General features: G+C 40.8%; 1 protein-coding gene across 1 annotated transcript in view; it reads right to left on the reverse strand.

Moving 5' to 3' along the window:
- ANK1 (ankyrin 1) overlaps positions 1-15327 on the reverse strand; it is a 187219-nt gene that overhangs the window by 61167 nt on the left and 110725 nt on the right. The window contains 4 exon segments of the mRNA XM_078149600.1: positions 1917-2015; positions 3319-3417; positions 4984-5082; positions 8199-8396. Coding sequence (XP_078005726.1) covers positions 1917-2015; positions 3319-3417; positions 4984-5082; positions 8199-8396 — 495 coding nt within the window.

Below are 15327 nucleotides of genomic sequence, written 5' to 3' on the forward strand. Positions count from 1 at the left end.
CATTCTACTTTTATGGGAAAGTGCCAAAGGATACTTTGAATGTTCAGTTCTAAGTATCACATTGTAGGAAGGACATTGATAAGCTCTAGTCCATCCAGACAAGGATGACCAGAATGAGGACAATATGAAGGTTGGTTGAAGGATCATTGGCTGTTTGATGTAGAAAAGAGAAGGCTTAGGGTGATTTGAGAGCTGATTTTATTCATCTGATGAGTTGTCATGTGAAGAGGGATTAGCCTTAACCTACTTGGCTTGAGAAGGAAGAACATGAACAGAAGTCAGTCAATTAACATTTATTAAGCACCTACTATGTTCTAGGAAAGGTGCTAAGCATTGTTGATACAAAGAAAGGCAAAAGATAGTCCCTGCCCTCGATTTAATAGGGGAGAAGTTGAAGGGAGGCTGAATTTGGCTCAATATAAAGAAAATCTTCCTAACAATTAAATGCTATTCAACAACAGAATGGGCTACTTTGAGAGACAGTGAGTTCTCTATCCCACAACATCCTCAAGGATTTGTTTTTTATTTAGGTAGGTGTCATAGGAACAGAATCTACTACACACATGCTAGCCTAGTTTGTCCTTAAAGGGTATTGGAAGCATCCTTGGGAAGCTATTGGCTCAGGGGACCAAGGCTCCAGCCATTGATAGAGCTCCTAATGGCCTAAATACAAAAGCCAGTTTCAGAGAAGGGGCTCCTTGCTCACCCTTGATACATGCATATGACTGGTACCCCAGCACGGAGTCAGGGAAGCTGTGCCTAACTGAATTGATGCTGAATCCTTGCTGAATATCCTTTTCATGCGATGGCTAAGTTTTGTTAATTGTCATATGATCCGCATGCCTCATTTTGTTTTAGTCACAAACTGAAACAACCAGGCCAGTCTGAATCAGGCCTGGTCTACAACATGGACCAGGACTGGATAAGCTCTGAGGTCCTTCAGCAAGAAAACATATGGGCAGGAGGAAGTTATTAAGAAAAAAAATATATCAATGTACCCAGTATGTCCTGGAATCGTTATGTGCTAGTTTCTGTCTCATCTGTTAAACCTTCCATAGATATACCTCCAGAACTTGATGAAGATGACTGATTCATAGTGGCCCCACAGGGGATATAAAATAGCTACAATGCAACATCTGCTCTTAATGAGCTTAAAACCCCTACTTTTGGCTGCCTCAGGGAGCTACACTGGTGTGAAGACACCTGCAACCCAGGTATCACCTGTACTCATTAGGAAGAGCTGAGGGCAAGGTCAATAGAGCTAGGTATGCCAACTCTGAGGAAGGCTTCATCACAGCTGCTCTACTAATTACCCCTTCCTCTTCCTGCTGTGGCCTAAAGACCCATGCACCAGTGGTCCTGGTAATACACCCGGTTATAGCTTTCCCTTGCTAAAAATTGTCCCAGACAGGCCCATATTCCTTTCTTAGACCTTTCTCTGGATGAGTTAGAAAGTGCTGTGATAGGGCAGCTAGGTGGTGCAGTGGATAGAGCACTGACCGGGAAGTCAGAAGGACGTGAGTTCAAATCCAGCCTCAGACCAAATACTTGACACTCACTAGCTGTGTGACCCTGGACAAGTCACTTAACCCCAATTTCATTTTTTAAAAAGTGCTGTAATGACTGGCCTGTTGCTTTCTGTGTAACTCTTCTGCAAAATTTCTGAGTTCCATAACTGCTGCTAAGGATGGGGCCACCATTATAGCCCTAATTTGCCTGAGTATTCCAGTTAACTATAGTTTTAGGGTAGTAAAGCTATTGGATTTATAGGTACAGATTGAAAGGATGTTCAAGTCAGAGAGTTACGATTAAAGTCAACTTATGCCAGCTGAAAGAACTTCTGTGGATGAAAAACTCCTGATGAAGTTGTCCCCGGCCAGCACCTGTCTAAGTAAGAGGCAGCCCATGCCACTCACCGAGCTGACTTCGTTGGGGGAAGCACCATTCTTCAGCAGCAGAGTCACAATATCCGTATGTCCTTGCTGAGCCGCCTGGTGCAAAGGAGTGTATCCTAGCTGCAAAGGAAGGTAGGGACTTTGTTAGGATGTGCTATTTGCTGGAGAAGGGAACACCTCAAATCCTGGGGAGACTGTGCTCATTCAGTATGCTGGCAGAACAGCCAAAAAATTGTAAATGTTTATAGAAACATTATAAGTGGAAAAAATTTCCCTCCAGGTTATTTTTGCATTCCAACCTTGCTTTTCAAATCTTCACCAGTGGGAGTAAAGCCACACATGCTCAGAATTTCTTCACAACCTTGCATTTAGCATGGGATAATATAAGGACTGGATCTAAGGCATCTCAATTTAGTTCAAGAAACATTTGTTAAAAGTGCCTACTATGTGCAGGGTACTGTGATGGGCGCTGGGATAGTTCCCATCCTTAATGAGTTTATGATCCCCTTGGGGAAGAAGTGATGTGTACATAGATGTGTGTGGGGAGCAAAGGAGAGAAATAGCAAAGTGCTTTAGAAAAATTTGAGGAAAGAGAAAACATTTTTAGCTGGGGGACAGAGAGAGGGGATTGGGGATGACTTCACAGAGGAGGAGGCATCTGAGCTGAGCCTTGAAGGAAGAGGTAGGAAAGAGGAAGGAGTATATTCCAGGTATGGATAATGGCCTGTGCCAACATAGAGAGGAAGAAAAAAACCTATTGAGTACGGGTAACTGCTAGTAGCTTAATTTGGCTAGAATGTGGAGTTTGTAAAGAGGAGTAATAAATAGGAAACAAGGTTGAAAAGGTAGAGTAGAGTCAGATTGCAGAGTTCTGTTAGTAAGGGGTTCATATTTTATCCTAGAGGCAATAAGGAGCTATTGAAAGATTTTGGATGAGGAAGTGACATGGGCAGGATGTGCTGTAGGAAGATTATTTTGGTTACTGTGTGAAGAGTGGATTAGAGGCAGGAGAGATAAAACAGGAAAAATAATTAGGAAATCTAGGATGATGGCTGAGTGAATGGAGAGGAGAGTGGATGGACAGCGATATTTTGTGGAGGTGAGAACTTGTCAGTTTTAGGGGATGGGAAATGAAGAAAGAAGAACCAAGGATGATGGTGAGGTTTTGAGTCTGAAGGGCTGGGAAGAATGTGGTTTCTGTATCAGAAACAGGGATGGCAGTGGGGTTATGGGGGAAAGGATGGATACAATTTTGGATATGTTCAGTTGAGAATGCCTTTGGGACATTAAGCTGGAGATGTAGGATTGAGCTTCGGAGTGAAATAAGGGCTAGACGTATACATTTGGAAGTCATCTCTGTAGGGGTGGTAACTGAGCCCATAGGAGTATCTGAATTCCCCAAGAAAGACACTCTCTCCTGTACCTTGGTCTTTGCATTAACATCTGCCTGGTGTTGTAGCAGGAACTTCACCAGCTTGATATTTCCATAATGGCTGGCCACATGTAATGGGGTATAGCCCATCTGGGGGAAAAAAAGGGAAAGATGAATTAATTCAATTCAATTCAATTCAATGAACATTTTTTGAGCACCTACAAGGTCCAAGGCACTGTGATAGGCGTTAGGGGTACAAAGAGAATCATTTCTTCTAAGTATGCTACTCATTGCTCATGATATAGTGGAAAGAACCCTGTGCTGGGACTCAGGAGACTCATGCTTACTTGCTGTGAGTCTGTGAGTAAGTAATTTCACCTCCCTAAGCCTCAGTATTCTCATCTGTAAAATGGAGACGATGATACTTATACCTCCTACTTTACAGGGTAGTTGTGAGAATCAGATGAGAAATGTAAACAGCTACTCTTAGTCCTAATGAGTGTTTTCAGGGGACTTCAAGGAATTGCTTGGCTTCCTGTTCTTTTCATGTGGCAGCCATTACGGCCTTACAGGTTTAATGTTAAGAGTGTAAGACAAACTGTGGTATAACAGAGAGTCTATAGAAATACTAGAGTAAGACAAGAAGGCCTGAGTTCATATCCTGCCCCTATTATGAGCTGTGTGACGATGGGTAAGTCATAACTTCTTTGAGGTGGTAAATGTTAGGCATCGAGGCTGAACAGTGGGCATGAGGGCTAGACTTGGAATCAGGAAGACCCAAGTTCAAGTCCCACCTCAGACACCTACTAGCTGTGTGACTCTGGGCAAAAGTCATTTAACTTCTCTCAGCCTCAGTTTCTTCATCTGTAGAATGGGAATAATAATAGCACCTAAAGCTGATGTGAAGGTCAAAAAAGATAATTGTATGGTTTGCTCTTTGCAAACCTTAAGGCACCATGTAAGTGGTGTTATTATTATTAAATCATAGGTATTATTAAGTATTATTATTAGGTATTATTATTTAATCATAGATGTGTCATGATCTGTGCAGTGATGTGTTTTGGCACGCTAATATTGTATAATAGATTTCAAATTCTTGCAGTGTTGTATAACGGGAAAGGCACTGGTCTGGGACTCAGAAATATGGGTTCAAGGCCCAGTTCCAACAAGAACTGCTGCGTTTCCTTGGGCAAACGACTTAATCATTCTAAACCTCAGTCCTCATCTGTAAAATGGAAATAATCACATTTGTAGCAATGACTCCCAGTGAGTTGTTGTGAGGAAAACACTGATCAAAGTTTAAAGTAGAATTGTGGGAATTCAGGCTGTTATCATCAGTTCACTTAACACATTCCCTAGAGATGCTTGGAGTTCCAACCCTGTGAAAATAATCCAAAATGAAAAGAAAAATGAAGCATGTTTGACTTTTCAACATATCTCAACCCTCGCAACTTTCTCCATAAGTCACTGTTTACACAGAGGGATCTCAAAGTTCTATGGAAGAGGTCACCATAGTGTTACAGTAGTAGATCAAAGGGGAGCCACGTGAGGGAAGAGCAGCACTGTGTGTGTGTGGTGTGTGTGTGTGTGTGTGTGTGTGTGTGTGTGTGTATGTGTGTGGGGGTTGTGTATGTGTGTATGTGTTTGTATGTGTGTGTTGGGGGGTGGGGGGGGAAGGGAGCAGGGAAGAGGAACTAAACAGGTTCATTATTTTACCCGCGTGGTGGCGTCCACTGTGACCCCCTGTTTGATGAGCACATCTGCTACTGCCACATGACCCTCTTGAGCCACCAGATGGAGAGGAGTGAGGCCACTCTGAAAAGAAAAACAGCGGCAACATTTCATCACCGTTGAGACTAATTTAAGCACCAGAGACCCATCCACTGAGCTTAATCTGTGTCTCTAATCTCTAGTTCAGTCTGCCATAGTGGAAAGAATGATTCACAATACTATTTATCTAGAGCTTTTAACTTTTGCAAAGCACTTTTACATAGACAGTCATTTTACATTGTCATTTACATTACATTTTACATGTACAAATCGTCCCCATTTTACACATGGGGAAATTGAGGAAGACAGCAATTAAGTGACTTGCCCAGAGACACATAGCTAGTAAGTGTCTGGGGCTGGATTAATAATAATAATATTATTATTAATAATAAAAATAACAAAAACAACAATAACTAACATTTACATAGTACTTAATCTGTGCCAAGCACTTTACAATTATCTCATTTGATCCTCACAACGGCCCTGGGAGATAAGTGCTATTATTATCCACATTTTACAGATGGGAAAATTGAGGCAGATAAGATTAAGTGACTTACTCAGAGACTCAGCCAATAAGTGTCTGAGGCTGCACTAATAATAATAATACTAGTTAACATTTATTTAGCACCCACTGTGTGACAGGCACTGTACTAAGTGCTTTACAATTATCTCATCTGAGCCTCACAACATACCTGGGAAGCAGGTGCTTTATTTTGCAGTTGAGGAAACTGAGGCAAACAGAGATTAAGTGACTTGCCCAGGGTCACACGGCTTGTAAGTGTCTGAGGTGAGACTTGAACTCAAGTCTTTCTGACTCCAGGCCCAGTGCTCTCTCCACTAAGCCACCTAGAGGTCTACTATTACTAGCGGAGAGAGAGACCAGGGTCTTAATGACCTTCAGATAGTTATTTCACTTTTCTAGAGCTCAGTTTTCTCATGTGGAAAATGGGGGAAAGAATATCGACTCTGCATTCTTCACAGGGTATTTCTGAGGATAAAATAACACCATAGATGTGAAAGTACTTTGAAAAATATGACTGCTACAAAAATGTTAGGTAGCTGTCTAGGTGGCACACGGTGCACAGAGCCAATCGCAAACACTCACTAGCTGTGTGACACCAGAGAAGTCATGTAACCTCTGTTTGCCTCAGCTTCCCCATCCATAAAATGGGGATCATAGTAGCATCTACCTCCTAAGGTTGTTGTGAGAACAAAATGAGGTAATATATTTATAAAGTGCCTTGAAAATCTTAAGGCACTACACATATGCTATCAATATTATCTGCTAGAATTAAAACTTTTTTAGAATGTGAAATCTACACAGCAAGGAAAACATAGAGACTGTACAGTCAAATGAACACCTCCCCCCCAAACCAAGAAGCTCTTGTTCTATCTTTTGAACCAGTTCATTGCATAGCCTAGAGTCAGATATTTAAATAGGAAGGATGAAGATCAATAGTCTGGACAGAAAAAGGAAGAGTTGAGGTATTCTGAAAAAGGGGCACAAGCTAAGCATGGTGGTGGAATGTAATCATGATGGGGATCAATTATCCAAACGTCTGCTGGAATTCTTTCTCTAAAGCAAAGGAGTTAATAATTTCATTTGCTTTAATTATATTTTTCTTCCTTTAAAAGATGGAAGACCCAATGAGGAGAGCTACTTCCTAGACCACATTGTCCTCAACAAGGAGGAACTGATTGTTGAAATAGACATCATGGGCCCCTTGTGAGAAAGCCACCACCAGACCTCACCATTTGTAATAGTGGAGAGGAAAATTAGGTATAATACTCTGACATGTACTCTAGATTTTTAGAGCAGATTTCAGTGGATTCACAGAAAGGATAAGGTAAATACTGCAAAGAAAGTAAGTCCAGTTGATGTGGGCAGCTCTCAAGAATGAAACCCTGATGGCGCCAAGGAAAAACACTGGTGAGGTGGAAAAGGAGGAGTTGTCCGAAGGGGCTGAAGTGGACGCTGACTTCTCTCTGTCCCTTACTCATGGTGCTCCATTCCAGTCTCCATACCTTTCTACTGGCAGTCTGCTGGAATGCACTCCTTCCTCGCTGCTACTTCATAGAATCCCTAACTTCTTTCAAGATGAAGCTCAAGCGTCACCTTCTATACAATGCCTTTCCTGATGCGACCAATTGCTACTATTCCCCCTCACTAACTTATATTTAACCAGCTCACATTTATTTCGTATTTATCGTCACATATGGATTCTGCATATGCTTACACATGTACATAGAAGCATAGATTTACAGCTGGAAAGGACCTTAGAGGTCATCTAGTCCAAGTCCCTCATACCAATAAAACTACAGATCTAGTCCAAAGAGGAGGAGAAGAAGGAGAAGAAGATGAAGAAGATGATGATGATGATCTGGGTTTAAATCCCAGCTGGCCTACTCCCTCTATGAGCCTCAGTTTCCTCCCTTGACAGATAAGGTGATTAGATCATCTCTAGGCTCTCCTCCTCTGCTGAATCCCACAATCCTTCCATCAAATAAGCTAAGGAAGGATATTTCCTTCAAGTTCAAAGGATTTGACCAAAGTGGGTGTTGTATACAAATGCAGAGTTTATCAGAGCAATGCCGCTAATCTGCCTCCAGGGGCTGCTGTAGGGGTTAGTTAATGTTTCGCAGTAGCTGAGGGCTGCCATCATCATTATGAACTCCTGGGCTAAATGGCCACAAAATAACCCAACAGAGGAAACCAGACACCAGCACAAATGCAGCTGTCACCGGGCTCCTGTTGAACCCAATAAGCCTAATGTGCCGACTCCCTTATTACTGTCAGTGCTTCTGTTCTTTCCCAGAAGAAGAGCTTGTCAGCCCATGGCCACAAGAGTCAACGGGACTCTGGCGATTAGGAAGTCTAAATGACCCTTAAATTTTGTACCCTTCTTTGGCTTTCCAAAGACTGTCTGCAGAAATGCCGTATCACCACAGCTTCTTCTAGACCATTGATTTCCCCTTCAGGAAATGAGCATTCAGCACTGTATGACTTGAGGTAATTGGTAGTCTGTACCCTCATGCTCAGAATCCAGGCAACTATGGTATAGAACAGATGATGAGGCCCACTTCTCTAGCAGTCTCCTCAGCCAACCTGGTTACTGCACTGCAAGGCAGTGCCCAAGGATGCTAGGAACGCCAGAAGTTACCTTGTTCCCGAGGTTGCCATTAGCTTGTTTTGAGAGTAGCAGAGCAACCATTTCTGCATGACCCTCTTGGGCTGCAAGGTGAAGGGGTGTCACGCCTTGTACTGACTCAGCATTTGCGGACCCCCCATATTGTAGCAGGTTGCTGGCAAGCTCCATCTGGTTCTGTTTGGCAGCGATGTGTAGAGGGGTGTAGCCATTCTGCAAAAGGAATGAGACCCAGGTAAGTGTACTAGAAGGGCAGTGATGGAAAATCCACAGTGGCACCATAAATGTCAAATCTTCTAAAGAGTTTATCCCTCGTGTCCAAGTTACTGTTATCTATCATGAGATAGTACAGTGGCATAGAAAATTCTGGATTTGGAATCAAAGCATGTTGATTTGAATCCTGCTGCTGTGGTCTTGGGCAAGTCACTTAAATCTAGTCAATCATTCAACAAGCACTTATCAATCACTTGCGATGTACAAGGTATCATGCTAAGTACAGAGAATACAAGGACAACATGAAAAAAGAGCTTTTGCCCTGGGAGAGTATTAATTCTATTGAGAGATACAGCATTTACCTAAATAAGCAAATGCAAAATAGGCTGAGGACAGAGAAAGCAGTAGCAACTAGGCTACGATTCTTACCCTGGGTTCATGAGTTTGTTTTAAAAAATAACTGATAGTCTTTCAATGTAATTAATATCCTTTGTAATCCTGTGTATTTTATTTTATGCATTAAAAAAAACATTATTTGAGAAGTGGTCTATAGGCTTTGCCAGAGTCATTGCCAAAACGGTTTAAATGCCTCTCCCCCTGCACCAAAAAAAAAGGTTAAAATTTACTTTAAAATAGAGCAGTCCAGGAAACCTTGAGGGTCCCTGAGACCCTGTTAGGACTCCCAATGTGAATATTTTTCATAACAATACTAACACTTTGCCTATTAAAACACTTTCCTTTTCCAACTACATAGCTATGTGAGGCTGTATTTTCTTCATATACTTCAATGAAAACAGATCGAATGCAGAAGCAGATATGAAAGTCTAACTAGCTTTTTTAAAGACAGATATTAAAGATATTTGCACAAATATGTAAAATAGTATCATTCTCAGTAAATTTGTTTTGTTTTGGAAAATATAGTTATTTTTCATAAAAATGTTATTTTATTTTATATTATTTTACTTGTAATTGATTTATTATTTTTGAATAAATTAATAAATATTATTAAAATTATTAGTTTCAATTTCTAATATAGTAAATTTCAATCAATCAATAAACATTTATCAAGCTCTTACTATGTGCCTTCTCCACTGGAAAAGGAAATGGCAAACCACTCCAGTATCCTTGACAAGAAAACCCCATGTGCAACATGGTCCATGGGGTCAAGAAGAGTCAGAAACAACTGGGCCAGCTACTGTGCTAAGTGCTAAGAATACGAAAAGAAGCAAAAGACAGCCCTTGCCTTCAAGGAGCTTACAATCTGATGGATAATAGATATAACTCACATAACCAAAAGGTCTTTGAAGTCCTCAATAATTCCTGAGACCAAAAAGTTTGAGAACTGCTGGACTGGATCAAGAAAGGTTTTATGTAGGGCCAGCTAGGTGGCACAGTGAATAGAGCACTGGCCTTGGAGTCAGGAGGACCTGAGTTCAGATCCAGCCTCAGGCACCTAACACTTACTAGCTGTGTGACCCCAGGCAAGTCACTTAACCCCAATTGCCTCACCAGAAGAAGAAGAAGAAGAAGAAGAAGAAGAAGAAGAAGAAGAAGAAGAAGAAGAAGAAGAAGAAGAAGAAGAAGAAGAAGAAGAAGAAGAAGAAGAAGAAGGAAACTTTAATTCTCTACCTACATCAGTAAAACAAGTGGTCTTGATTACATGACCTGAGTGTGGGTGTCCTCTAGGGCTGTGTCATCCTAGGTCCTCTCCTTTATTTTTATTTTCTCCCTTAACGATCTCATCTAGTCTTATAGATTCAATTAGCAAGTCTACACAGATAAATCCCAAACCTATATATCTAGCTCTAATCTCTTCCCAGATTCTCACCACAACGGCATCATAGACATAAAACTAAAGAGGAGCAAAGACGGCAGGCTCTGGTCAGCCATGTAGCCCAATGTCATCGTTTTATAGTTGAGAAAAATGAGGCTGTCGCTGTTTAAGCGACTCACTGATGGTCATGTGGAAGTAAACGTCAGAGTAGGATTTGAATACAGGTCCCTCTGATTGCAAAGTCAGCTCTCTTTTCAATATTATCACTGCTGCTACTCAGTCACGTCCAACTCTTCGTGACCCCATTTGGGGTTTTCTTGGCAAAGATCCTGGAGTGGTTTGTCATTTCCTTCTCCAGCTTGTTTTACAGAGAAACTGGGGCAAAGAGGGTTAAGTGACTTGCTCAGGGTCACACAGCTAGTAATTGTCTGAGGCTGGATTTGAACTCAGGAAGAGGAATCTTCCTGACTACAGACTCGGCACTCTAACCACTGTACCACCTGGCTGCCCCATGTTTTTGCCTGTAAATGCTCACAATGAAAGATTAGCAATCAGTTCTCATGAGCTGGTTTGAGGCGGCTGTAGGACACCCCTGGTAAATGTTTGCAGACAGCTTTAAGTTCATTATCTTATTTGAAAATAGCATTGGAGAGCATGAGCCTTTAAGAAACATGCAAGGTTTTCCATTGAAAAGCAAATGAAGGGGACAAAGACCAGGATGGATGGCTAACAGTCAGTCAACAAGCATTTATCATTGTTGTTGTTCAGCTGAACAGACTCTTTGTGATCCCATTTGGGGTTTTCTTGGGAAAAATGCTGGAGTGGTTTGCCATTTCCTTCTCTAGATCATTTTACAGATGAAGAACTGAGGCAAGCAGCATTCAGTGACTTGCCCAGGGTCACACAGTTAGTAAGTGTCTGAGTCTACATTAGAACTCATAAAGTTGAGTCTTCCTAATTCCAGGCCTGGCACTCTATCCAACGGGCCACCTAGCTGCCCTAAGCATTTATTAAGTACCTACTATGTACCTGGCACTGTACTAATCACTGCTACTCAACTTTTTTTTATCTTTAATTTTTAAAAATTTATTTATTTTTAGTTTTACTCAGCTGTTTTTTACACATACATTCACTTCTTCCTCTGGGGGAAAAATGCTTCCAAAGGAATGCACGGGAGAAAAATCCACAGACATTTTAATCAACATTAACATCGGATTTGTAAGTTGTTGGGGGTTTTTTAAAGCTATTTTGTGGTGCATACAGAGTTGCATGTGAAATTCTACAAAATTGTCAGATGTGACTTGGTAAAGTTTGTTTTTTTTTTACCGTGGAAACAAAAATCCATCTGTGTAACGTTTGTACTTGGATTCAATGCTCTTTAAATATCATGAAACTGGCTCCCATTTCTTTGATGTAAGTGGGAGGGGAAGGGGCCCACTTTTTTTTATTTTTGGAGACAAGAGTAAGTCAGCTCTCCGAGGGGCTGAATGTGACGAATGGCAAGGTTGGGTCTATGGCTAGAAGCAGCAGCAAGGGGCAGGGATCCAGAGAGATAAAAGTACTTGGAGGTGAAACTTGGGGACTGACTGATAGGTATTCGAATAAAAAACAAAAACCAAGTAGCACATGCTTGTCAAGGGGCAAGAATGGAGGGCTGAGGATGAATTTGGATGAGCTGACTGCATCCACTTTGGAGACCGCACGGTGTCAGCGGGGTGCATGTGCTGGCCAACAGATTGCTCACTTCTCTGAAGCAGTCAAGTCCACACTCCAAGATCTACCAGTATACTGTCTACTACTGTACGTTGTTCTAAGAGTGTTTCCTGCTGCGTCTTGTCTCCCAAACTAACTGGAAACTCTCTGAGGTCACAAATTCACAGGATTGGATTTTCAAGCTGTAAGGGGCCATCTAGTCTAATCTGAATCTGAAGAATAGCATTCACCAATATCCTTGATAAGTGTCAGGGTGGTGGGGTAGAAAGAACACTGGACTTGGAATCCAAAGACTTGGATTTGAATCTTGGACCATGGTCAAGTCACTTACCCTCCTCACTTATAAAATAATAAATGTGCCATCTACCTCATAGGATTGTTGTGACTTTGTATACCTTAAAGTGCTATAAAAATATGAATTATGGCTAAGTGGTTATCCAATCTCTGCTCGAGTACCTCCAGTGATGAGGAGCTCACTCCAAAGAATGAAATAATACCTACTTGCAATGAAACCAATCTATTACATCATTGATAGCTCTCGTTGCTTTGAAATTTTATTGATATCATTTGGTTATTTTGTCATATTTATTTCCTAACATATTCCTCTCCCAAGCCTAGCCAGCGAATTGTACCTAGTTACAAAACAAAACAAAACCAACCAACACATAAATCAAGTCTGACAGTATAGTCAATGCTTCACAAGCACAGTCTCTCCCATCTGCAAAGAAGGGAGGGAGGTGCCTTTTCTTATCTCTTCTTCAGGGACAAGCTTGGTCATTATAATTACACAGACAGCTCTTATTATAAGTTCTAATTATGTTCAACTGAGATTTTTCTCCCTGCTAATTTCAACCCATCAGTTTTCTGGGACCAATCTACTCATTACTTTACGTGACAACCCTTTAAATATTTGAAGACAGTTATCTTATTTTTCCCACATCTTCCCTTTTTCAGCCCATATCTAGCCCTTCCCAACTCTTTCATGTAGGGTATGTTTTCCAATTCCTTTTCCATCCTGATCACCCTCCTCTAGACGTGGTCTTACACATCAATATCCTTCCTAGAATGTGACGTTGAGAACTAAACGTAATATTCTGACAACAGGCATTTATTAGATGTGGTCCAGATGAGGTCGGACTAAAAGGAGTCTGGCACACCCACTGTTGCCAGCCCCTCTGGACATTAATACTTCTATTGATGCAACCCAAGATGATAGCTCTTAATTGATGATCAGAGACCAGCCTAGGTATCATCCTTCTCTAGGGTCTTTCCCAGGTCAAGATCTATGATCCTAAGTTCTTATGAAAATCCCATTTCTGTTTACTTTAATTTGAACAAAAGTACCAGTTTGAAGAAACAAAAGGAACTAGTGGAGAAAAGTTGTGTACCCTATTATTTCATAGGATCATAGTCTCCAAGCTAGAAGGAATCTCAGAAGTCATGTAGTCAAACTCCTATCTGAAGCAGGAACGCCCTCTAAAATATTCTCCACAATATTTTACATGATTGCACATGTACAACCTCTATCGGATTGCTTACTGTCTCAGGGAGGGAAAGAAAGGAGGGATAGAATTTAGAACTCAAAACTTTAAAAAAATGTTTTAAAACTGTTTTAACATGTAATTGGGGACAAAAGTAAAATGCTATATATACAAAAATAAAATATTGTCCACAAAGGATCGAGGTCCTCTGCTTGAGGACCTCCATCAAAAAGTTCACCACCTCCTGATAATAAACCATTCCATTCCTGTTTGACTCTTATTGTTAGGAAGACTTCCTTTATGGCAAGCCAAAACTTGACTCTGCAGTTTCCACCCAAGGCTACTAGTTTGGCCAAGCAGAATGAAATAGCCTTTCCAATTCTTTTCTACCTACTTTTTTTTTTTGTGATTTGGCAATTCGGGTTAAGTGACTTGCCCAGCTAATGAGTCTTATGTGTCTGAGGCTGGATTTGAACTCAAGTCCTCCTGCCTCCAGAGCCAGTACTCTATATACTGTGCCACCTAGCTGGCCCCTGCCTTTTGAATTCTTGAAGACAGCTACTGAATCTTCCCAAGTCCTTACTTTCTTTAGACTGACTAACCTAAGTTCCTTCAACTAGTCCTTGTGTGATATGGTCTCAAGGCCCCTCAGCCTGCCTGAGGGACACAAAAATTAAGGGACTTGTCTAGAGTAACACAGATAACATGTGTCAAAGGTACAGGTCTTCCTGACCCCAAACTCCACATTCTTTCTACTACTCCAGACTTTCCCCATAGTTAAGTGTGGGTTATACAAAGAAAATGTATATGTTGCATAAGATATATAAGTTCATCTCATTTTAAGGAAAATAAACAAACAATGAACCAAATTCATAGAGGCAGCATGGAACAGTGGGTAGTGAGCCAGCCTTGAAGCTAGGAAGATATGGGTTCAAGACCCATCCCTGAGATAATATTGGCTGTATAACCTTAGGGAAGTTACTTCATCTGTCAGGACTCTAGCCAATTCTCTAATACAATTAGTTATAAAGAAAATGCCAACCTGAATTGGTAGATGAAGTTTTCTCACTTAAGAGTTCCCTATACCAATGAAGGGCGTCTAGGTGGCACAGTAGATAGAATGCCAGATCTAGAATCAGGAATACTCATCTTATTGAGTTCAAATCTGGCCTCAGGAACTTACTAACTGTGGGCAAGTCATTGAATTTTGTTTGCCTTAGTTTCCCTAACTGTAAAATGAGCTGGAGAAGGAAGTGGCAAACCACTCCAGTATTTTCACCAAGAAAACCCCATATGGGGTCATAAAGAGTCAGATACAACTGAAACAACTCAACAACGACAACAGTACCAATGAAATCACGGGTTTAGTTCCTATTCTTGTCAAATAGACAAATTTCAGGGGTGATTATTCCTATTTTTATATATATATATATATATATATATATATATGTATATATATGTATGTATATATATATATATGTATGCATATATATATATAAAATATACATACATGTATATATATGTGTGTGTATGTATGTATAAACATGTATACACACATTATAAATATATATAAACCCTTCACTCTATAATGGATTAATTGTAGGAGTCTAAGTGCCTTTAACTAACAAGCTCATTGAGTTCATTTAAGACATAATTCAATTTGCAAAGTTTTGATTTACTGGTGATGTTTTAAAGGAACACATTTGTTGTAGAAACTGAGTTCTATCTGTATGCTACACAGAGATCTGTGGTTGAAAAATGTTGCTTCCTACTTTTCTACTCATTCATAGTCAAAGAGCAACATTGACCACATTGAGGATTTTTAAATCCTGAAATTAAGAAGACTCCTAAGGCCCACAAACCTTCCAACTGCTGCCTAAATCGCCCTCCCTCAATAATTCTGGCCGATGTCCAGCCCCCCTGGCAGTCAGGATGGAGGTGCTGCCAGGCATTGAGGGGCCTT

The sequence above is a fragment of the Phascolarctos cinereus genome, unplaced genomic scaffold (assembly GCF_003287225.1).
Source record: "Phascolarctos cinereus isolate Bilbo 61053 unplaced genomic scaffold, phaCin_HiC Scaffold_2;HRSCAF=192, whole genome shotgun sequence".
Lineage (NCBI taxonomy): Eukaryota > Metazoa > Chordata > Mammalia > Diprotodontia > Phascolarctidae > Phascolarctos > Phascolarctos cinereus.